Genomic DNA, 25,111 nt, shown 5'->3' on the forward strand with positions numbered 1-25,111 from the left:
ACCCCGACAGTTAGGGTTAGGCACTTACCCCGACAGTTAGGGTTAGGCACTTACTCCGACAGTTAGGGTTAGGCACTTACCCCGACAGTTAGGGTTAGGCACTAACTCTGACGGTTATGGTTAGGCACTTACCCTGATGGTTAGGCATTTACTCCGACAGTTAGGGTTAGGCACTGACTCCGATGGTTAGGGTTAGGCACTTACCCCGATGGTTAGGGTTAGGCACTTACCCCGACGGTTAGGCACTTACCCCGACGGTTAGGCACTTACCCCGACGGTTAGGCACTTACCCTGACGGTTAGGGTTAGGCACTTACCCCAATGGTTAGGTACTTACCCCGATGGTTACGGTTAGGCACTTATCCCGACGGTTAGGGTTAGGCACTTACCCCGACGGTTAGGCACTTACCCCGACGGTTAGGCACTTACCCCGACGGTTAGGCACTTACCCTGATGGTTAGGCACTTACCCTGATGGTTAGGGTTAGGCACTTACCCCAATGGTTAGGTACTTACCCCGATGGTTACGGTTAGGCACTTACCCCGACGGTTAGGGTTAGGCACTTACCCCGACGGTTAGGGTTAGGCACTTACCCCGACGGTTAGGGTTAGGCACTTACCCCGACGGTTAGGGTTAGGCACTTACCCCGACGGTTAGGCACTTACCCCGATGGTTAGGCACTTACCCCGATGGTTAGGCACTTACCCCGATGGTTAGGGTTAGGCACTTACCCCGATGGTTAGGTACTTACCCCAATGGTTATGGTTAGGCACTTACCCCGACGGTTAGGGTTAGGCACTTACTCCGATGGTTAGGGTTAGGCACTTATTCCGACGATTAGGCACTTACTCCGATGGTTATGGTTAGGCACTTACCCCGACGGTTAGGGTTAGGCACTTACCCTGACGGTTAGGGTTAGGCACTTACCCCGACGGTTAGGGTTAGGCACTTACCCCGACGGTTAGGGTTAGGCACTTACCCCGACGGTTAAGGTTAGGCACTTACCCCGACGGTTAGGGTTAGGCACTTACCCCGACGGTTAGGGTTAGGCACTTACCCCGACGGTTAGGGTTAGGCACTTACCCCGACGGTTAGGGTTAGGCACTTACCCCGACGGTTAGGGTTAGGCACTTACCCCGACAGTTAGGGTTAGGCACTTACCCTGATGGTTAGGGTTAGGCACTTACCCTGACGGTTAGGGTTAGGCACTTACCCCGACGGTTAGGGTTAGGCACTTACCCCGATGATTAGGCACTTACTCCGACGGTTAGGGTTAGGCACTTACCCCAATGGTTAGGCACTTACCCCGATGGTTATTGTTAGGCACTTACCCCGATGGTTAGGCACTTACTCCGGCGGTTAGGTATAGGCACTTACTCCGGCGGTTAGGGTTAGGCACCAGGAGAGAGGGTTAGGGACCAAGAGGAGGGTTAGGGTTAGGATTGAGGGTTAGGGTTAGGATTGGGGTAATGGTCAGGGCTAAAAAAAACAACAACATGTGTTGACCATTTGCATGTCGACCATATGAGTGTCGATCTAATGACCATGTCAACCTTGTTACTAGTCGACTAGGGTAGAAAATCAGGCTTCTGTGACTTCCCGCACCTACAGCCACTTTGTGTGCAAACACGCAAGTTGTCATTGGTTCATTCCAAATGCACCTGCATCATTTCTATCCTGTATTGTCATTTTATGAGATTATGTTAGCAGCTGCTAGTGTGTAGCCTTTTTGTTTGGCGTCTTGGGGAGTTACCCTACAACTGATATACAAATTAAATCTGTGTCCAACTGAACAACAGAATTACAGTATAAGCTCTATGAAACAATAATAAAAGCTTATCAATATTTTGATGGCCAGGAATTATAATTTATCATTTATTGACCATACAACAGTGGTTCCCAAACTTTCTTGAATCACGGCACCCTAGAGTATCAGCATTTATTTCATGGCGCCCCTAAGATAAAAGTTTCTTATTGAAAGATTCAGCAAAAAGTACTAAAATAACTAAATTGTGCTTACCGGTCATACTTCATACTTGCCGACATTTCGGCAGGGGAATCCGGGAGGGGGCTGGCAGGTCTGTCCAGCAGGGAGAATGGGGGTGGGTCAAATAGGCGGAGCGGGGGCGTGCCGACACGATCGTGTCATGCTTTATAATGCCAATATTACTGGCATTATAAGGCAGGGGGCGGGGCTACGATGACGCGATTCAGCGCAAATCGTGTTATCACACCCCCGCACCGCCCACTTTTGCGGCTGGCGCGGGGGTTAGAGGGGTGCCGGCATCCATTCCGGGGGACTTGCCTAGTCTTGCGGGGTGTCGGGAGTGGCACCCGATTTTCGGGAGGCTCCCGACAGTCCCGGGAGAGTAGGCAAGTATGTCATACTTAGATTCAGCTATATTGTGGTGGACAGGCTGGGGCTTCTGTTTGTCAACATATCCTATGATTTTCAGCCATCAGCACTGGTATTACCTACTGTATCACACTGACTATAAATAACTTGATGTGTTCCTGGACTACCAACTCGTGGCACCCTTGCAAGTTTGGGAACCACTGCCCTACAGGTTTATAATCCTGCTCATTTTTATTAGCGTTCTCTCAGATAACAGTACCACAAATAATCCATCATCATTTCCTGATCATTTCATTTTGCCTTTTAATATTCTTAAATGTTTCCCTGTTTACTAAAACTGCAAGGACCAGCTTACTATGTTATATAACTGTGTTATAACTTTTTTTGCAATAATTATGCAATATCGTGCCCTACTGACATTATTTCCTTCCTGTTCCACTTAAGAGCATGTACAGGTGCAATATCTAAAAGAATATAGAAGTACAACATCCTGTCATCATTTCTTATAGCAAGTTTAGCTCTTTGAAGTAAAAAATTGACAACCCAATTTTTTTGACAAACCCTATGAATAGTTTTCTAACCCTCTCAATAGTATAAAAAAATACATACTGTAGCTGTGCAATGCTTTCACATTCTCATCCAATCATTTTAATATTCGTAAACTTTATCAAAGATGATGTTGGCTATTTATTTAAGCTATTCATTTATTTGGTTGAGCGAGCATATATTATGTAATGATGGGTTGGAGTTATAAATTTATTGGTGGGGTTATGGTAGGGGCTATTTAATGAAATAATATATCATTAAAATAAAGAATGTAAACATTGTATTCTCTTATAATATTGCTTGTTCAAGTTACAGTATAATGTGGCAAATATACAGTAGTACAATTGTGAGCCCTATTTTTTTTTTAACTAAAATTACTAGGTAAGCAATAAATAAAAAACAAAAAACATTGCATTTTGTAGGTGCACATGAACTTATTTTTGTTCAATGCCTGTTTGAATTATAGACTCAATTGATTCAACGGGCAAACATGTTGGTTTTAAGACCCATTACAAGAATCAGACAGGGTTTTATTGTAGAAACACATTGGAATAAAATCTCAAATGCCACTGATAAAAATATATATATTATAGACATTTACACAAAGTTCTTCCCATAGTTACATTAATGACATTTGTGCATTTCCAGAAAAGTATCCCTCAAATTCAACCAGCTATTTATCCTAGGTGTATAAATAGTTGTACTTAATTCTGTAACTTACAGTAACTGGCAATAAGACTTCAACACAAAAACATGTGCAAATACATAAAACCCCACAAATTGCCTTCCTTAGGGGCACTCCTAAGAATCTGCCAAGAGGGTTCTTCTGTCCACCACATGCTGATCCCCCTTTATCTCTTTGCCTGTCCCCACATAACTGCCCTGAACGCACATAGCATGGTAGCTGCTAGTAAGTCAAAGGGCTCTGGGGGCTTATCTGCTAATATTACTGCTGCCAACAACATTGTTACCACACTGACACAGAGCCGCCAGCTCAGGGGTGTTTTAAGAGAGGAGGGGGCCCGTGTGCAGCCTCCATTTGGGACCCCTCCTCTCTGTCAGCGCAGTAGATTCTGGCTTAATGCCAAAATCTACTGAGCATGCCTGGGTCTCCCTGGGAAAATGGTGCAGACGCTTTTTTCCTGGGGACGTCTTTTCTGCGCATGCATGAGTCCCCGGGAAAATGGCCACTGCACCCATCATAGATACTGCATCAGCTTCACTATTATTGTTGTGTATGTATTTTCTACTTAACCCCTGGATTCTGAGGTACAAGAGTCAAGGTATACAGGTCCATGGTGCACTAGTGCTACAAACATAATATGAAAAGTTATACAATACAGTGACCAATACACTCTACTTTACCTGATATGATGACTGGCTGAAAATAGGATTGTTATCATTGATATCCACAATCTCAAGGCAAACCGGAATCTCAGATGATCTAGGAGGAGAACCATTATCTGAGGCCCTGACAGTGAAATTGAACCACTGCACCTGCTCATAGTCAACAGTACGATTTGCGATAATTTTCCCTGTAATGTAAAAATATGTATGCAATATATAGAATTTGATGTATATATATATATATAATTGCAATATTGAATACTAAGAATCTCTTTGTATTATAGTAATTAAATAGTTGAAGGTTTATTCTGCATCTCGTCTTATGCATACCTGCCATGTTATCTTCAAGTTGGACGTATCCCGCTGGGCGAAGGTTATGAAGAGAGTAGGTGATCTGACCATTAGGCCCTTTATCTGGATCTACAGCAGAAACTGATAGCAGCGTGGTTCCTGGGGTGGCACCTTCAACTATTCTTTGGGAGAATACAGTAACTCCAAAAGGACGAAATCTAGGAGTGTTGTCATTCACATCCAGAATATTGACGGTTAGCTTAGCTGTAAGGAACACAAATACAGTGACATGTGTTTTCTATAACAGAAAGTATAAATGGAACACAAATGTGAAAATTCCTATAATCCCTTAATTTATTTTATTTTACGATGTTATACCACTTTGTGTTTTTTTTTAAAATTGTTTATTTTATTGAAAAATTGCAGATTACAAACATGAGTGAGATTGAGCGGTAAACCAGAGGAGTTAAAAGCCAAAAAGCATATAGAATAATGGAATACTATACGAATAGAGAATCAAATGAAAGAAAAAGATGAAGGAAGAGGAATACAGTATTGTAATGAGGCAAGAGGAAAAGGGTAGATGTGATGGTGGAGGGGTCACCAAGCTTATTTAGAGGTTGAAGGGTGCTTAAATCATTTGATTAGTGGAAACTGGGGAAGATTTCATGAAGGGGTGGTTTTAAGAAACATAAGATAAGATAAAAATATAGCCAGGAAGCCACGATCTGATGAAAGTTATCATCTTTGTCTTGTAGTTGTTAAGGATTATTTTCCATACAAACAAGTAATCAGCCATATGTAATATTTCAATGAAGAGGCATGGGGAGGTACAAACTCACTACTAGTGTTTAGCAATTATGCATTAAACTGCAGTGAGGATATGCCACAGTAATTTCTCTAAGTGGGGATCAGCATCTGTACAGGGACCATGGATCCTTCTGTACTGTGTATGGGAGAAATAAGGAGACAAGACTGCTGACCTTATTCCCAAAAGAGGTTATTTTTGGGCAGGACTGTTATTAACACTTTTTGGAAACCCAAAAAAGTCAGTGTCTTTCCATCAGAAAAAATAAGTGACAAATTCAGCAGCTACCGTTTAACCATCTATAAGGTTAATTTATGAATGGAAAAATTAATGGAGTCACAATGATTCTGTATGTGAGCAAGCACATTTGTTTTGTCTTCCTGGCACATTGTACGGTGCACAGAACACTCAGGGCCTGATTCAGACCCGTTCGCTATATGCGTGCGCTCACAAGCGGCCCGATGTTCTGCGTACGCGAATGCTTTGTTCTGCGCGTGCGCGAACAACTCACTGCGATCGCATACTGCTCGCTCGCCCTGCAAAGACAGCCCAGTGTAATGAGTGACAGGAGAGGCCATTTGTGGGTGGTAACAGGGGCAGTCCAGTAATAACGGGGGGTTGGAGATGCGAACGCAGGCATGCCTGGGTGTTTCAACGCCATTTTACAGGCATGCATAATTAACAGGCAGCATCATAGTACACGTCACTTGCCTTTTTTACACTGATTTCCTACCAATGCTTGCAGTAGGGTAAAGCAACCGCAAGTACTGCGTTCACATCCGATGGTGCTCAACGTACCAATGCTTTAATACACTTCCTGGAGATTACGTGGTGCTGGTGGGCGGCTCTGCCTGTGCGATTGGGCATATGCATACACAAAGTGGCCGCTCGCTAAGACATGGTGGGCGTGCTGATGCCTTGGCGAGTGCTTGCTTCCCGTGGTGTCACTTTGACAAATTTGCATACGCATCCAGCGAGCGTACGCAGACAGCGAACTGGTCTAAATCAGGCCCTCAGTTCACAGTTTTTAGAAAAATGTCACATGACATAACTTTATTACCACCCATTTTATTTATTTAGACTTTTCAATTTATCAACTAATTTACTGATATACTGCTCATTTATGCTTTATCTTGTAAGAATATTCCGACCAGCAGCTTCCTTTGACTGATGCAAAGTTTGGCATGCCTGCAGACACGGACACCTGTAAAACTAAACGCTTGTGCATAATTAGTTGCATACTGTCAAAAAAGACAGTGCTGCATTGTGGTGTGTAAATTAGTTTTAGTACTATGATTGTGGCATCTCTATAAATAGACATTTACAATAATGACAGGATGAAATGGAGGTTGAAAGACAATACAGAGAAAGGATGACTATTATCTTAATTTCTTCGAAATCTTGCACACATGGCTGAATTATTTAATTCAAATACCATTTCCAGAGTGATTTTCACATCAGGAGACCTTCAGTGTTAGAACTAGGCAAAGGGAAGTGTTGGAAAGGGTTGGGTATGTGATGTCGGTGCTTGGAATCCCAATGGTCAGAATTCTGACGCCGGCATCCCGACAGGGTTAGGATACCGACACCTGTCGGTAAGTATCCTACCCCTACCACTAAACCTAACCCTCCCTCCCCACTGCCTAAACCTAACCCTCTGCCGCACAGTCTACACCTAATCTACCAACCTCGAAACCTAAACCTAACCTCCCCCCTAGTGCCTAACCCTTCCCCTAACCCCACTATTTACCTTCGGAATGCTGGCACCGGGATTCTGACTGGTGTGCTGGCATCCGGGATTTAAAATACATCCCGATGGGAATAAAAAACTATTTATGTTCTTCAATCCAGTAGTTTTAAAGAATCATTAAAGTAAAATAACTTAAATGTGATTAACACAAAATGATACGGCAGTTATAGAATGTGCATTCTCATTATGTAATACTATTCATGAATATGAAATATACATATACTATATGTCTGTATTATATATATATATATATATATCAAGCAACAGAACCAAAAGTTTGCCCACCAGGATAAACTAGAGGAACCAGCACACCACCATATGTATTTCAATCAAGCATATTGAATTTTAATAGAAAAAAACACTTAAAAAGCCATCATCAAAAAAATAGTCATTAGTACTCATCCAAAACTGGAGACTTCAGACAGTTTGACAAGAGATGAGAACCGGCCATCCCGACGGGACGTTTCGGCACATATAGCCTTTTTCAAGGGTCAGCCTTAGTAATGTACTATGTAATGAGGCTTAATATAGCACAAATAATTAGTAGACATCATACTCACCTGTCCGTGCGCTCACGGTCATCAAGTGCCATCTCTTGGAAACATCACCCACAAGGAACCACTGTCCACACCATTGTTTCCGGAGGACTCACTGAAGGTTCCGCTGAACCGGAAGTGACACAACGGGAACACCGCTTGTTAACATCCGGTCAGACGGAATCCAGTATAGCCTACAATAGAAGCAAGGGGAGTGTCTAGGCTCACTCAGGGGGGGAGTTAACCGGTGGTCAAGACGACAGCACGTACACAAACAGACGACATACTAGACGAATAACATAAAATGTATACATCCCCCAAAATCAAAACACATCTAAGGTGTGTGGATCATAACTAGACAATATAGTTTCTACTAGATAAGACCATGTGTATTAATAGCGCATTATATGTTTTCAGCCATCAAGAATAAATTACTAATAATTTCAACTAATCTACATAAATACTATTCTGGATAACGAATGGGTACCCATCAAATATATAAGGGGTCAGATATGTATACATAACTAAACAGATTAAAAAGTAAACATAGACTATTGGAACATGATCATAAGTAAAGCGACAGTGTAGCTGAGCCAATATCTGATAGTGAGAACATCATCAATAATTTAAGTTAACGTTACCAAAGTACATGCTAACTTCATAATACCCAGAAAAAATGCTCAAAAACGTCAAAAAATTCAATACAGGTGGAACTCCATTTATGTGTGAACTTGATCAAGGTTTCTTTCTGATTAAGGCCTTCAATGAAGGTTTCTAATTCCACTGGGTTACCCATCCATATTAGAAACAGATCATCAATGAAACGAAAATAACATGCAATAAATTTAGAAAAGGTGGGATCAGTGGTAATGTGGGTGGTCTCAAAAATATACATGTATAAGTTAGCATAGGCCGGGGCCATATTGGACGTTTTGGTCTCCATTACTGATAATAAATTGAAGACCTCATTGTTTAGGAAACTAACTGGTAAAAGTACGCTTTTATGCGCCAATAGTTTTCATCCCCCTGCTCTCAAAAGGGGTCTTCCTTATTCACAACTACTGAGGGTTGTAAGGATCACTTCCCATAATGAAGATCTTCCTGCGGCACTTCAGGAAATGGGACAAAAATTTAAACAGAGAGGATATAATAGACGTGAAGTTAATGAAGCAATTGACAAATGCATGGCTCTCAAATGGGAGGAACTGTTAATTACCAAACCGAAAAAAGAGTTGGCTGATAGGATATTATTTCCAACCACTTATTCATTATCTTCTGGCTTTATCCGTAAAACTATATTAAAATACTGGTACATCTTACAGGCCGATCCAATTATCGGGAAGGATTGCGTTCATCCCCCGTTGTTTTGTTACAGGAGAAGCCGTAATTTAAAAGAACGTCTTGTCTACTCTGATATTAGCCCAGGGGTCAGTACCAACTCTAATTGGTTGTCCCTACAAATTGGGGCATACAAATGCGCCAAGTGTGTGAATTGTCGCTATTTATTAACTGGAGACAAATTTTGCCATTGCATTACGGGCAGGACATTTTATTTGAAACATCGTATGACATGTGAGTCCAAATATGTTGTATATGTGATCCTATGCCCATGTATTAAACTTTATGTGGGCAAAACAATCCGTATGTTGAAGGAAAGAATCGGGATGCACAGATGTTCTATAAAAAAAGCCACTAAAAATATTGACTCCAGCACACCACCTGTGGCCAAACACTTCTTCACTTGTGGACACATGATCAAGGACTTCAGATTTATGACAGTGGACTATATACCACCCTCACGTAGAGGGGGCGATAGACATCGCTTATTGATACAACGTGAATGCGAATGGATCTATAAACTCAATGCAATGTCCCCGGCTGGTCTCAATGAGGAATTATTATTTACTTCATTTATTTGAATATTATTTTCTGATGTGTTGATCAATGTCTTTTACTGAATTTTTTGACGTTTTTGAGCATTTTTTCTGGGTATTATGAAGTTAGCAAGTACTTTGGTAACGTTAACTTAAATTATTGATGATGTTCTCACTATCAGATATTGGCTCAGCTACACTGTCGCTTTACTTATGATCATGTTCCAATAGTCTATGTTTACTTTTTAATCTGTTTAGTTATGTATACATATCTGACCCCTTATATATTTGATGGGTACCCATTCGTTATCCAGAATAGTATTTATGTAGATTAGTTGAAATTATTAGTAATTTATTCTTGATGGCTGAAAACATATAATGCGCTATTAATACACATGGTCTTATCTAGTAGAAACTATATTGTCTAGTTATGATCCACACACCTTAGATGTGTTTTGATTTTGGGGATGTATACATTTTATGTTATTCGTCTAGTATGATGTCTGTTTGTGTACATGCTGTCATCTTGACCACCGGTTAACTCCCCCCCTGAGTGAGCCTAGACACTCCCCTTGCTTCTATTGTAGGCTATACTGGGTTCCGTCTGACCGGATGTTGACAAGCGGCGTTCCCGTCGTGTCACTTCCGGTTCAGCGGAACCTTCAGTGAGTCCTCCAGAAACAATGGTGTGGACAGTGGTTCCTTGTAGGTGATGTTTCCAAGTGATGGCACTTGATGACCGTGCGCGCACGGACAGGGGAGTACGATGTCTACTAATTATTTGTGCTATATTAAGCCTCATTACATAGTACATTACTAAGGCTGACCCTTGAAAAGGCTATATGTGCCGAAACGACCCGTCGGGATGGCCGGTTCTCATCTCTTGTCAAACTGTTTGAAGTCTCCAGTTTTGGATGAGTACTAATGACTATTTTTTTGATGATGGCTTTTTAAGTAGTTTTTCTATTAAAATTCAATATGCTTGATTGAAATACATATGGTGGTGTGCTGGTTCCTTTAGTTTATCTTGGCGGGCAAACTTTTGGTTCTGTTGCTGGATTTATGATTACCTGACACCCACAACATTAATCTAAAAGTGTGTGCGACCTGAAACTTGGATCTATATATATATATATATATATATATATATATATATATATAATTTAAAAAAATTCACAAGACTTTGGTAAAGCCGCCCGGTAGACCCATCATATCCTCCATTGGTTCATTATGTCAACCCCTTTCTCAATACATTGATTTCTGTAAGCAGCCAGTTGTTCAAAATACTGAATATTACCTTAAGGACACGACTGATTTCCTTAAAAAATTGGATAACTAGGGCCCTATACCTAAGGGCAGTTTATTGGTTACTCTTGATATAACAAGTTTATATACCAACATTGACCATGTTGATGGTATTGAGTCTGTCAGGAGTTTAATTTCCAACAGTCCACACTACAAAGGTCCTTGCGTAGAGTTTATGTTACTGTTAATGGATATAGTTTTACGTAAAAATTATTTTTTATTTGAAAATTCTTTTTATTTACATCTCAGAGGAACTGCGATGGGGTCTAATATGGCCCCATCGTATGCAAATCTATATATGTATATGTATGAAAATCAACACATCATGTCGCATCCTATTTTTTCAGAATTTATTTTCTTTTACGTACGCTATATAGATGACCTTTTCGTAGTGTGGATTGGAGGAACTGAACTCCTGACTCAATTCATAGACACTCTCAATTGTTTGGACACCAATATTAGGATTACATTGGCTTTTAGTAACATTACTATAAACTATCTTGATGTTTGTGTGTCCAATTGTGATGGTATATTGTCCACTAAAATTTATCGGAAGGAGACTGATAAAAACACTCTCCTTATGGCTGACAGCTTTCATCCGGCACCATTGAAGAAAGGGCTTCCTTTCTCGCAGTTGTTGCGGGTAGTGCGCATTACCTCTGATATTGAGGATTTATCCACTGCATTGTGGGAGATGGGACAGAGATTCATCGACCAAGGTTACCCAGATGTGGAAATTGATGAGGCTATTTCAAGATGTTTGAGTATTAGTCGTGAGGACACATTGGTTACCAAACAATCTAAGTATGATAAGGATCGGATGATTTTTTTTATCAACATATTCAATTGCCTCCAGACATATTCGGGACACGATCTTACGTCATTGGCACATTTTGCAGTCTGATGAAACTATTGGTCGAAATTGTATGAATAAACCCCTTCTTTTGCTATAAGAGAAGTGAGAACTTTAAAGACGTGCTTGCCAAGTCGGATATAGGACCAATATGGAATAAAAATTGGTTACTTGGTAAAAATGGAGCCTTTAAATGCCATGGGTGTGTCAATTGTCAATTTTTAATTTTGGGTGATCATTTTTTTGACCCCAAGTCTGGTACCAAATATGAAATCCGACATCATCTTGACTGCAATAGCTGATTTTGTGGTATATTTAATCAGATGTCCCTGTAACTCTCTCTATGTGGGAAAGACCATTCGTGCACTCAAGGAGAGGATCGCAATACATCAGTCCTCTATTAAAAAAGCCCTTGTCTCAGTGGATCTCAATACACCACCGGTAGCGAAACATTTTGCAACATTTGGACACACTCTGAGAGAATTTAAATGCATGCCAATTGACCGTATCCCCCCTTTGCGACGTGGGGGTGATAGGAATAGGGCATTGTTACAGAAGGAATGCTATTGGATTGACCACTTAAACACTGTTGTACCCAATGGGCTTAATGAGGGACAATACTTGAATTGCTTTCTTTAAAATAACCTATGCGGTGATATATGGTTCTAGATTGTTCTTAGATTATTCATTATTTGTATATGTGTACATTTGTTATGCCACATCCATGTTCTATGTTGTCTATTGTGTTTGTTTGTCTGTTGGTACTATACTATAATGTGTTTATCGTGGCATCATCTATACCCTACTCATTGGCTAACTCACTGATGAGCGTTGTTTACATTCTATTTTTATGTAGCTGTGCCTCTTTGTTGCAGCACATTATTTGATGCATCTGTTTGTTCAACAACGCTGGTTGTTATTGTATTTGGTTGTCATGACACCCGTGACATCACTTCCTGGAAGTGACGTCTGACTGTTCCGGATGTTTACACACGGCATGTTACACGTGTATTGTGCCGCGCTTCCGGGTTGTTTGGAGAAGGCTGCGGGTGCGCGCCTTTCCACAGGTGAGTGAGATTGTCATTTATGAGGTTGGGTATATATGTTGCCGCGATATGTCAGTTATGATGTCCTTGATGAAGGCGCTGGATGCGCCGAAACAGCTGTTGGACGGCTAACTGAATTCATGTTCCCATGCACTGTGATGGCTTTGGCAAGTGTATTTGACCACCCTGGCTTCTCTTGTTATTTTACCTGACCGTCTACATATATATGTGCTATTATGGTGAACTTCATCATGTTTTCTATTGCTATTGAAGTAATTGAACATTAATATATTTTTGTTTTCATTTAAATGGATGTGCTGGCTCCTTTTTTACTATATATATATATATATATATATATATATATATACCAAAGTAAAGGTATACAGCCAGGGTGCACTTCCAGAAGCCCTTTGCAGACTCCTTCAGTAAGATAGAAATGGCAGCACTCCGTGGACTTCAAAATAAGTACAGTACTCCATCTGGTATCACCAACGTTTCAGATGTTTACTACATCTTTTTTCAAGGACCTTGAAAAAAGATGTAGTAAACATCTGAAACGTTGGTGATACCAGATGGAGTACTGTACTTATTTTGAAGTCCACGGAGTGCTGCCATTCCTATCTTATATATATATATTGGGTTTCCACAACAATAAATGTAAATAAATAGAGTGCACTCACCAGAGCTTACAAAGGACTAAGAAAAATTAAATTTACATCAATCCATATCCATATGACGTTTCGGTCTGCTATGAGACCTTCCTCAGATCCAAACAACAAGCCAACAAGAACTGAACAATCACCACTGTGATTTAACCTCCTTTAGTACCAGCCAGTTGTCCCAATTAGTGAGCCATGTTTGATGCCACCGGAAGTGACATCAACACAGAGGCTTACCTTAAACTATCTAATAAACCACCTATCTCCTAACAATAGTAATACAAACATAATAGCTAGTGTCCGATGTTGATATTCCACCATCAGAAGCCATCTGAGTTGAGAACAACACAACCGGAAGTCCACGCCGTGGTACTTCCGGTAAACATATCAGTCCGATCAATTAGGCCATTACCATAGCAACACAAGCCGGGGAATGCTCAGCACGACGCCCTACATGGTCACCTTGGAAACCAAAACTAACAAAATAACAACACAGTAATTGCGCTGAGAAGTAACATGTTGACATAATAACATGCTAACAATAGTAATAATTACACAGTACCTAGTATCCCCTGTTGATATTCACCAATAGGAGCCATCGCGGTGTAGAAAGATGAAAACAACACAACCGGAAATACACGCCGCGGTACTTCCGGTGAACATATCAGCCCGATCAACATAACTGTAGCCATTACCATAGCAACACAAGCCGTGGAATGCTCAACACGGAGCCCTGTGTGGTCACCTTGGAAACCAAACCTAACAAAATAGTAACACAGCGATTGCACTGTTAAATAAGATGTTAACATAATGACATAATAATAATAATAATAATAATAATAATAATACCAAAACTCAATAAAGACACCGCCAGGGCATATCTATGATTCCATAGAAAAACAATATTTACCCAAGATAAAATCAATCAGGACAAAAACCAACTGGCACAAAGAGGATATAAATAAACTTGTGTACCCATCACCAAATATAACAAATTCTTACAGGCTAAAACACTACATAGTTAAAAACAAATAGAAAAAATAAAACAAAAACACGGGCATCAGGTCACATGTTGAATGTATATGAAAAAAATAGCAAAAAAATGTAAACACAGTCCTGGTTGAACAGCAGCCACTCCAGCAAAAAAAAATATTGCTATCAAAAAGCAATCATGTATCCAGGTCATTAACTTGTATCACTGTAGAAAGACACTAAGCGAGTTGTATTCATTAAGGCCCTTTGGGACTACAGTATCCTTCTTTAGGAGCATAATATCACGGTTGCCTCCTCTTCTCGGAGGAGGGATTCCATCTATAATTAAATATCTCAGGGTAGATAGTTGGTGTCCCTCTTTAAGAAAGTGAGCCACCACGGGTTTATCAGTGGTACCACTCCCAAATGCTAGCTTAATCGAGGAGCGGTGCGGAGTCATCTGCTCCCTGAAAGTCCTGATAGTTTCGCCCATATAGATAAACCCGTAAGGGCAGGTAAAAAAATAGACAACATGGTCCATTAAGCAGGTGAGTCGGTGATGAAGATAGATTTTCTTACCCTTGTATGGGTGACAAAAGTGGCTACCCTGTATAAAGGCCCGACAAGTCATACACCCAAGGCATTTGAAGCAACCCTTGGTCCTCGAAAGCCAATGTTCACTGCCGCTCTTGTTGGGGTGGGTATTCGGTCTGAACAAAAGATCTTTAAGGTTAGGTCCCCTCCTAATACTCAGTAATGGGGGTGCGGTACCCAGGTTTTTAAAGACTGGGTCAGTTTTAATCAAATTCCAGTTGTTCCTAATAGATGTCTGCACCGTGCCAAGGTTAGTGTCACATCTGGTTCCAAGGATGATCCTCTTCTTTTTGCTCAGATCTTCTGCCCCAGTATTCCCTCTGGAAAAAATCTTCCTTGCTCTGGTGAGGCATCTCTCAACTACTGACAATTTATAGCCTTGGGTGGTAAAACGTTTCATACATTCCTGTACTTGTACTTCCACCAATTCGGCATTTGAGTTGTTCCGGAGTACTCTTAAAAACTGTGACACTGGCAAGTTTGATTTCAATGTGTCTGGGTGATTACTCGTAGAAAACAGAAGAGTATTACGGTCTGTGGTCTTACGAAATAAGGTATATTCAAGTCTTGAACCATCTTTAAAAATAGTGACATCTAGAAAGCTAATCTGAGTCAAATCCGCTTTTGATCAGATTGGATGATCCTTTGCATTGAGCGGTTTAACCATTTGAAAAAAATTGTCACTTTCCCCTTTCCAAAGCAGAAATATATTGTCAATAAACCTTTTATAGTAAACAATGTTGTCACCATAAACACTAAGAATGAAGTCACGCTCATACTGGTGCATGTAAATGTTGGCATAAGCCGGTGCCAAGTTGGAACCCATCGCTGTGCCCACTGTACACTTTGTACACTAGACTGAAGGCAAAAGTCCAAATATTGTGCTATGTGCTGTAGCACTGACCCCCATGATGAAATGATGGGTCTGCCCGGGGGAGGTCCACCATAGATTTGTGGACTTTTGGTAGCGTGTATAAGAAGGGACACACTGGGTGGTCCACAGTTAAAAATTTAACCAACATCTCATCAAGCCATAAGTTGGATAAGGCCATACTGATTATATAATCAATTTCTCTTTTAATTTGTGGGATGGGGTTAAAGTCAAGGAGCTGATATGTCATAGTGTCTGACAACTGTCTCCTAATTTCTTTATCATAGTCCTCATAATCTTGGAGGACCACTGCTCCTCCCTTATCAGCCTTCCTAACAACCACATTATCATTTTTGATCAATGTCTTCAATGCAAGCTTTTCATCTTGAGTGAAGTTATGAAAGTTATTAGTTCTCTCTTTATCGCCAGCCTTAACCTCCATATCAACAACTCTCAAAAATGTCTTGAGACTAGGGATAGAAGACACTGGATCAAACGTCCCTGGCTTTTTAAAGATCTCAAGTGCTAACTCAGGTTCAACCTGGGGTTTATTATTAAAGAATTCTTTGAGTCTGAGTTTACGACCCATCTTATAGTGGTCTACAGACCATCCAAATGAGTCAAAGTCATAAGTGGGGATAAATGAGAGACCTTTACTCAGTAATGAGTGTTCAGCCTCAGTAAGCTGATGTTTAGAAAGATTAAAGATCAACTCCTCCCCCTCGTCTTTCTGCCTCTTGGGAGGCCTCTTATGCCCGCCCCTCCTCGGTGCGGTCTCCTAGGCCTGCAGTTGGATTGTCCCTCTGTGCACCTATATAAACCCCTAAAATATTACCAGAGGGGGGTAACCTCTCAAAGTACTCAGATTCCGATGAGGTTTGGAAGGAGTATGTGTCAAATTGTTCAGTTCTTGTTGGCTTGTTGTTTGGATCTGAGGAAGGTCTTATAGCAGACTGAAAGGTCAAATGGATATGGATTGATGTAAATTAAATTTTTCTTCTTCCTTTGTAAGCTCTGGTGAGTGCACTCTATTTATTTATATACATATACACACATATATACTATATATATATATATATATATATATATATATATAATATATACACAGTATATTATATATATTGAGATATATTATATACAGTATTATATATATATTAAGAGAGAGAGTAACACTGAGTTCACAATACCAGAAGCCAACTGTAATATTACATTTGTAAGGTTTACAGAAATATTTATTTTGCTTTCATCAGGGAAAATAAATATTGCCAAAATGTTGGGAAAATAATATGCCTGTCATGTTGCCTGTGATTCCGTTCTTTTAGTTTACATAAACTTTTTTAAAGTACAAAAAAGTTTTTGAGGGACATACTACTTGATGAAAGCTTATTGAGTAAATTAAAACATCGGCACCACAAGGAAGCAGATTTTTTTTTAATCAATCAACGGGAACATGGGAGTATGAGAAGGCACTAGAACCTGCATAGTATACTAAATATTCAAATTTGCCCAGGTGCCCTCTGGGGTCATTCAAACACCCCAACAGAAGAAAATAAAAGCGACACTCAAAGGTCTTGAATCAATGAATGAATAACAACTATGTCAGGTTCAGGTTCGACGTTTCAGTCTGCCGACTTTTAGCAAGAACATATATATATATATATATATTATATATATATAGATAAATAGATAGATATATAGATATAGCACTTCCGCTAGGCTGTTTTAGCAGGCCACCGCGCCCTGCCCAATTTCAAAAGGGCAGAATGTGCCCTGCCCTTTTGGTCCTGCTAAAACAACCTGCTGGGTGCCATCCCCACCTGCTGGGTGCAGTCCCCACCCACGGGCTGCAGTGTCCCGCTGGTGGAGAAAATTGCGGTGTAGCGATCACTGCCAGTGAATATTCACAAAGAAGGTAGAGCTTGGGGGCAGTCCGGCATGTCCATAAGTGCCGGGCACGCCCCCAAGAGTGGTGAAAAAGGGTGTGTGTCTTAAAGACATGCCCCCTTTTCTCATGGCCAAGCCCCCTTTTTGGGCACGCATCAGAGGGACCGGCGCGGGATCTAGAGTGAACACTATAGATAAACACACAATCTATTGGGTTAGATAAAAAATATTCAATTGTATCATTGTCATCCTAAACCCTAAGTGAGATCTATGTCAAAGAAGTCTGGATTACTTACCATTTGGGACACTGACTGATTTGTCAACCACCTGACTTGCGTTATCATATACAGAGACAGTAATGTCATATGTAGCTACAAGCTCTCTATTTAGTGGAGACTTTACCATAACTGCTCCTAAAAAGAAAAAAGACAACATGTCACTTCATGTATATTTAGTCAGCGGATAGTAAATAATCAGTGTGTGATAAATTACTTTAAAATTGTTTAACATACTTATATACAACTTATAAGATCAAGCTCCATTTTATCAGTATTGTCAATTAAGGCAATCAAAGATAAAGGTCATCAATTTCAACAAATAATTACAAATTCTGGTGAAATTGTACAGAACATTAACTTCCAAATTCCACCCCTAAGCAAGCTCCAGGTGCTCCCATGTTCAGTCTGCATAGGCTTAACAACAACCAATAAAGGGACATGCCTTGCCCTTTAAGATGACTAGGTTGGCATCCAAGCCAGCAATGACTATGAGTGTGCAGCGGCAAACAGTTATCATGGTAAGGATGGTGATGGAAAGGACAATGTATGAGTCAGACAGGAAAGGCTTTACAGAGATAACAGATCAAACCTTCAGGATTGTGAGCCATAAAGAAAAGAAAAGATTTAGTTGGTTAGTAGAATGATACTTTCAATCAGGAGAAAACCAAAAGTTCATGTGATTATTAATAGGGAAAAGAAAAGAGTAAGAATAGAGGGAAAATAAGGATTGGAAAGCAAGAGGCACAGTAGATATATACTGGAAGAGAGTGGAATGGTTGTAAATTCAATCTGATAAATAAAAAAAGAAAACAATCTAAGCCAAAACAAAATGGTAAAATGAGCATTAATGACAAAATAAATATAAGAAGGTACCTGTTTTGAAGTTAATACTGAAAGCTGCTTGCTGATTAGGCACAACAACATTGGTGTCATCAGTGGCCAATATTTCAATGATGTAATACTCCAGACGTGGATTGAGGTCTCGGTCAATGGCAGTGACCTCGGCAATAATGGTTCCCACCTCAGCTGACTCCAAGACACTCACAGTTTGGATGGGATTGACAAATTCTGGTGGACAGTCATTAACATCATCAATAAGTATATTTACTGTGGTGCTTCCAGACAAGGGAGTGGTGCCGTGGTCCGCGGCCACAACCATCAGCCTATAGGAGTCTTTCTCCTCCCTATCCACAGTTACATTGGCTACCCTTATAATACCTGTGGAGGCATTAATAAGAAACCTATCCTGAGCACCACTTTCAATTCGGTAACTTAGTTGTTGGTTAGGGCCAATGTCTGCATCTGTTGCATTAACCTGCACAACAGAAAAACCTAAAAGAAAAACAAACCATGTCAAGTTAAACAAAAAGAGAAATTAATTGGTCATTCTTCCACAGGTTTTAACACAAGTGTTATGGTAAGGAAAGGTGAGAAGCTACAAACATATGAAATTCTACGACTACTGTATATGAAATTACACAGCAGTAGAAAAGTTTTCCTACAGCCAGTGGTTCCTCAAGGCACCTTAACAATCCAGGGTTTAAGGATATCAATGCTTAGGGGTATATTTAATAAAGTGCAGGTTTTTAGAAGTGGAGATGTTGCCCATAGCAACCAATCAGATTCTAGCTATTATCTTCTAGAAGGTGCTAGATAAATGATAAGTAGAATCTGATCTCCTTCTAAAAACCAGTACTTTAGTAAATATATCCCTTAGAGTCCAGATGGAGAAAAAAATAAAATAAAGTACAAGTAATAGCTTATGCTATGCCATTTCTTCTGCAGTTCAGACCTGGCTTGCTTAATGCTCATTCAAGGCCATCGGGTGGCTCATGTGCATTTGTAGGTTACTACAATGAGATCTAAAGGATTCTTCTCCATAAAAAATTGGTATACTGTTGCTTATAGGCAAGGTAATCTATTCTGAGCTTGGTAAATTGGGCATTTTTGCAGTCCATCTATAAAGTGATCTTACATATCTTCTGTGGTACCCCATTACTAAATGCCACCTATTCTTAAATACAGCAGACATTCTTGAAACACTGCAGTCTACTTGTGTTTCAAGCTGCACACACACGCAACGATTTAGTAAATGAACAAGTTTAGTAAACGATTTTCGTTCATTTTTTCAAGGGAAAAATGAACGAACATCGTTTACTAAAATCGTTCATTTACTAAATGTAATGCATGATTTTTTTGAACCACAAACGATTTTTGCATATTCCCTTACTGAAAATCGTTGAGTTGGTCAGTCTGACTGAACTACAAACGTGAACGCGCATGAACGATAATCGTTCATCGTTTTAACTCAGAAAGTGAACGCTTTTTTCAACGATTGAACGATATCGTTAGCGATAATCATTCAAAAAATCATTGTGTATGTATGCACCTTTACTGCTAAAAGGGTTTAATAAATAAACCAGAGAGAGAGAGAGAGAGAGAGAGAATGCCTGACAAGAGAAAGGGAAAAAGCAGAGTGGGGAGTGAAAAGTCTGAGAGCAAGAAAAAGTGAACTAAAGTAACAGTGGGGCCTATTCATCATTACTAAACCTTCCCTGGAGGTAATTAGGTTTAGAACTCGCATGGAGTTCTATCTAATTACCAGAGGAATTCATTATTCCTCCTCCATGTAACTATCTATTCCGAAAAGCTGTAATTTTTGCGATGACAGCTTTTCATGAAATAGATAGTTATCCCTGTCTACACTAACTTACCGCAGCTGGAAACGGTGCTGCGCATGCGCTGTTAAATTCGTTAACCCAGCGCATGCGCAGCACTGCCTACACACCCCCGTCAGCACTTACCTGTCTGCGCAGCAGCCTCTGGCTCCGTCCTGCTAGTCTGTCACATTGTCTCCCAGCAGACCACAGTACAGATTAGAAAAAAAAAAAGGGGTTTTTTTTCTAATCTTTATTGTGTTCTGCTGGGAGACCACAGTGTCCGACCAGCCTCCGGAGCCAGAGCACGGACCAGAGCACCGGAGGAAAACGCCGGGGGACCTGTCCAGCTGGAAGCAGGTAAGTGTCACCTGCTATTCGCCACCTCACAGTGGCGGATAGTACCTCCATCAAATTCCGAAAATTCATAATTTTCGGAATTTGATGAATACCATAATTTCCACATCCCCATACTAATGTACTAATGTATGTGGAGTGTGGAAATTAATGCAGGGGGACTTAGCAAGGAGATATCAGTGATATCTCCTGTGCCAAGTGGCTTCATGAATACTAAAATAACGTTATTTAAGGAAAATGTCCTTAAAAACGTTAATTTAGTGTTGATGAATAGGCCCCAGTAAGTGACGAAAAAGCTAAATAGCAAAATAATAAAGACCTAAGAAAAGTTAAAGGAAGGGAAAAAAGTGGGAGAGAAAGTCAAGGGCCAGTCCTGGAGCTGTGATGTTGGTGCGCATGAGTGCTGACATCATTTGTCTCACCAACCCTGGTACCTAGAATGATGAGTGTTCCCTTGCTTGATAGCAGTGAGTAGTAAACCCCCTTGCACTACAGCCAAATGATTGAATCCAGGAATGAGGGAAGGTCTCTTCCCAATTTGGCATCCATATAATTAAGGGTACCTGTTGTAAAAAAAGGGGTCCCCTCTTAAAAATGATGGGTCCCATTAGTTCTTATTGTTTGTTGATCACGGTATAATGTTATTCTGCACTATGAAAAACATGTTTTCCATATATGAGGGGAGGGCACTGTGTGCCTTCTGACGTCCATAATGACACCTGCAACTTTGTCGGCATCATATTTGAAAAGAGGGGAATCCACTCTTTCAAATTATGTGGCCCACTAGTAGCTATTGTTGGTTGATCACCTGTGATAATCACCAGATAATTTTACCCTGTGCTACAGAATTTATATAAGTGGGAGGGCACTACATGTCATATCACACCCATTATTACACCTCTAAATGTGGGATCACTCACCAATGAAAGAGGGGATACCACTATTTCAAATTATGTGGTCCTCTTAGCAGCTTTTGTCTGGTGATCTCCCACATACTTGCCTGCACACACATGGGGACACCCTATTTTGAAAAGAGGGGAGTCTGATAACCAAACATTAACTGAAATACACAAAAAATTTACTATTCCACAGATGTGGGCAGATCTAAAGCCCATATCTCCAGCAGCTTGTGTTCAATAAAAATTTATTTGGCAGGTTGTCTGGTATAGAAAATGGCAGGCCTTGTTGAGCCACCATATTTTTTCCTATAGATAGGAAATTGAGACAGTAAAAATTTGAATACAAATTTTTTTTCTTTTCATTAACGAAACATGATACATAAAATATTTCATTGTGGTGCTTACAAGGTGGGAAAAAAGGGCATGCTTGCTTTTGTTTTTCTTTCTTGAAATTTTAATACAAAACACTTTTATGGTAAATTGGGTTAATGTTTATTCATGTGTTAGAATGAATAAAAAGACTAATGGTATTTTGTGAAATACAAAGTCTTCTGAATAAAACAAGGTATAATTTGTATTTTGGTACCGTATATAAAAAAAAAAAGTGATATTGATGTTGGAATGTGATGAGCGATAACATAAAAAAAATGGCCTCAGCACAAGGGTGAGAAAACTCTGTGCTATTAATAGGCAAATCTAGGTAGTTCTGTATGGTGCATGTAGTTATGTGGCACCTAAATCCCTGTATGAGTGACATGATGTCAGTTATCTTCTATTTTTAATGGCTCGTACAATGTTCTCTCTTGGCTGCTGCTCCTAAATTGTCAGTGTTCTGTCGTAACCAAGCACTAGACTCCCAGCATAATATTTCGAAAGCAACATACTGTCAGCCATTTACTCAGTAATTTTATTGATAACATTCTGATAGTGTGTTAAGAAACGATTGTTAGTTAAAAATATTATAAAAAAATATTTTTTTATTTACTTAAGTGACAATATTGATTGTCAGTCAGTAATAGATTATTAGGGCCATCCAATTAGCCGCAGTAAATTACCGCGGCTAATTAGCTCGCCTGGGGCTATCCAATTAGCCCTGAAGTCGGCCTGACAACGGCACTTATCATGGTTGTTTTCCTGGATCTGATGTGTCCCAAAAAATAATCCACGATAAGTGCCGTTTTTTCACCCAAAAAAAGGCGAGAAGACATAGGGCCGCGAGCTTATCGCGGCTCCTATGTGTTAACGGGCGAACTATCCTATTAATTCACCCAAATTAATAGGATAGGGAGGAAAAAAAATATCGGCAAAAATCGGGGATTATTGTCGAAAACTCCCAGTTTTTCCCCAATCGCGGGGATCAATTAGCGCCCGAACAGTGTTCGGGGCTAATTGAATGTGGCTCTTAGTGTTTTGGGAACAGGTAGAATGTCATCTCCTGGGCTAGACAGTGGTACTTTAAAGCACTGCATAAAAGTCCACTAATCTGGTTCAACTATCCGCAGCTAGTTTTAGTAAGCTGAAAGAAAATAACAAACAACTACAAGTTGTGATTCTCAATGGGCCTGATTCAGAGATAGATGCAGTGTCAATTTCAAACACAAGCCAAAAGGCAGAGCTTGAAATTTGTAATGTTTCCATACGAAACCTGGGCACTCTGATAAACTTGTTTAGAGACTTGTGGTTGAGGATAGGCTGATGAGACCTGTTGGGTTTCTGAACTAAGAAAAGGATAGAATAATAGCCATTCCTCAGGACCAAATCTAGGATTATTGTCACCCTGAGTAAGAAAGTAATTTGGCGCCCCCCCTGGTAATTCCCACAATGTAGTGCCCATATAATATTGCCCCTGTAGTAGTGCCCATATGGTAATGCCCCTGTAGCAGTGCCCATAGAGTAATGCCCCTGTAGTAGTGCCCATATGGTAGTGCCCCCATAGTAATTTCCATATAGTAATGCCTACATAGTACTGCCCCTGTAGTAGTGCCCATATAGTAATTACCCTGTAGTAGTGCCCATATGGTAATGCCTCCATAGTAATGCCCCTGTAGTGCCTCTTGCACAAAAAAACAATACTTACCTTAAACCCCGCTCCTGCGTTCGCCGCTGTCAACTCTGCCCGGCTGCTCCTCGGAACTATGGGAGAGATGTCATGATGTCTCTCCCATAGTGCCCGTGGGGAGAGCCAGAAGTTGGAGTTCAGGAGAGAACTCCAGCCTCTGGCTACTGAGGCGCTACAGGGAAGGAGCTGAGTGCCTGCTGGTAATAAAATCTCAGCGGACATCTGGCTTGGAGCCTCCCTGCAGTGCCGGGCTGGAGGACACTGGTGGTGGGTGCACCTCCAACCCCACCTAGTTGTGGCCCTGCCTTCTTTCGCTGTGGGAAGAGAACCAGAATTATTACTCCTGAGAGCAGTAAGGACTGTATGGTCTTTTGGAGCAGCAGGGCTTTGCTTGGAACCGATGGAGGTCCTGTGCAAAAAAACTGCTGGGATGAGAGGAATGAGAGGGCATATCCGTGGAAGACCACTTCTCTTACCCAGGCGTCTGATGTGGTCAGATGCCAGAACTGGGTGAATTGAAGAAGTTGGTCTCCCACTCTGGGAGCCACCAGGGAGAGGCCCGCCCTGTCAGGCTGAAAGCTTGTCCTCAGGTTTTGTAGGTGGATGTCTAGTAGCCCAGGTCTGTTTGGTCCTAGGCTTGGAGGCCTTAGTGGATGCCAGATGCCTTGGAAAGGATTGGCCTTTAGCTTTTCCTTGAGGAAGAAAAGGTGACATCCGAGGCTTTGCATTATATGCAGAGGACAAGAATGCCATCTTGGAAGCTGGTGGACGCTGTGTAAATTTTGGACACAAGCAGCCAATATTTTAAGTCTGCATATGCGTCCGAGTCGCACTGTGCATGCATCCCGATGGTTACTGCTGGGGAAAGCATGCTCTCTGCCTTGCAGAGCGAACAAATTTGGTGGGAGCTCCTGGGAGATAACGGATGTGGCTAGTCAGACGTGGTCATATCGCGCCCAGTAACTGTGTCCATTGGTGACCATGTTCTGAGGACATTCTGAGCAACCATTGGGCTGCTCTAATGTTTGATGATATGACCGATGTGCATCTGATGGTATGACTATTAAAATGTTCAGCATATTTTGGTATATTGTGTAGGTCGGGGTCTCATCATCGGTGTATTTACAATGAGTGAAGGGTGACACATGAATCACTGAGTCCAGCCAGGCA

The 25,111-nt window shown here is 40.8% G+C and overlaps 1 protein-coding gene across 2 annotated transcripts in view; it reads right to left on the reverse strand.

Annotated features, from left to right (window-relative positions):
- CDH23 (cadherin related 23) overlaps positions 1-25,111 on the reverse strand; it is a 1,221,584-nt gene that overhangs the window by 119,560 nt on the left and 1,076,913 nt on the right. For both annotated transcript variants that reach the window (XM_088472189.1, XM_088472187.1), the window contains 4 exons: positions 18,843-19,301; positions 17,988-18,104; positions 4,579-4,803; positions 4,267-4,436 (listed from right to left, as the gene is read on the reverse strand). In XM_088472189.1, coding sequence (XP_088328315.1) covers positions 4,267-4,436; positions 4,579-4,803; positions 17,988-18,104; positions 18,843-19,301 — 971 coding nt within the window. The remainder of the gene's footprint in view (positions 1-4,266; positions 4,437-4,578; positions 4,804-17,987; positions 18,105-18,842; positions 19,302-25,111) is intronic.

Source organism: Taudactylus pleione, unplaced genomic scaffold (assembly GCF_031769625.1).
Source record: "Taudactylus pleione unplaced genomic scaffold, aTauple2 ptg000121l, whole genome shotgun sequence".
Classification (NCBI taxonomy): domain Eukaryota; kingdom Metazoa; phylum Chordata; class Amphibia; order Anura; family Myobatrachidae; genus Taudactylus; species Taudactylus pleione.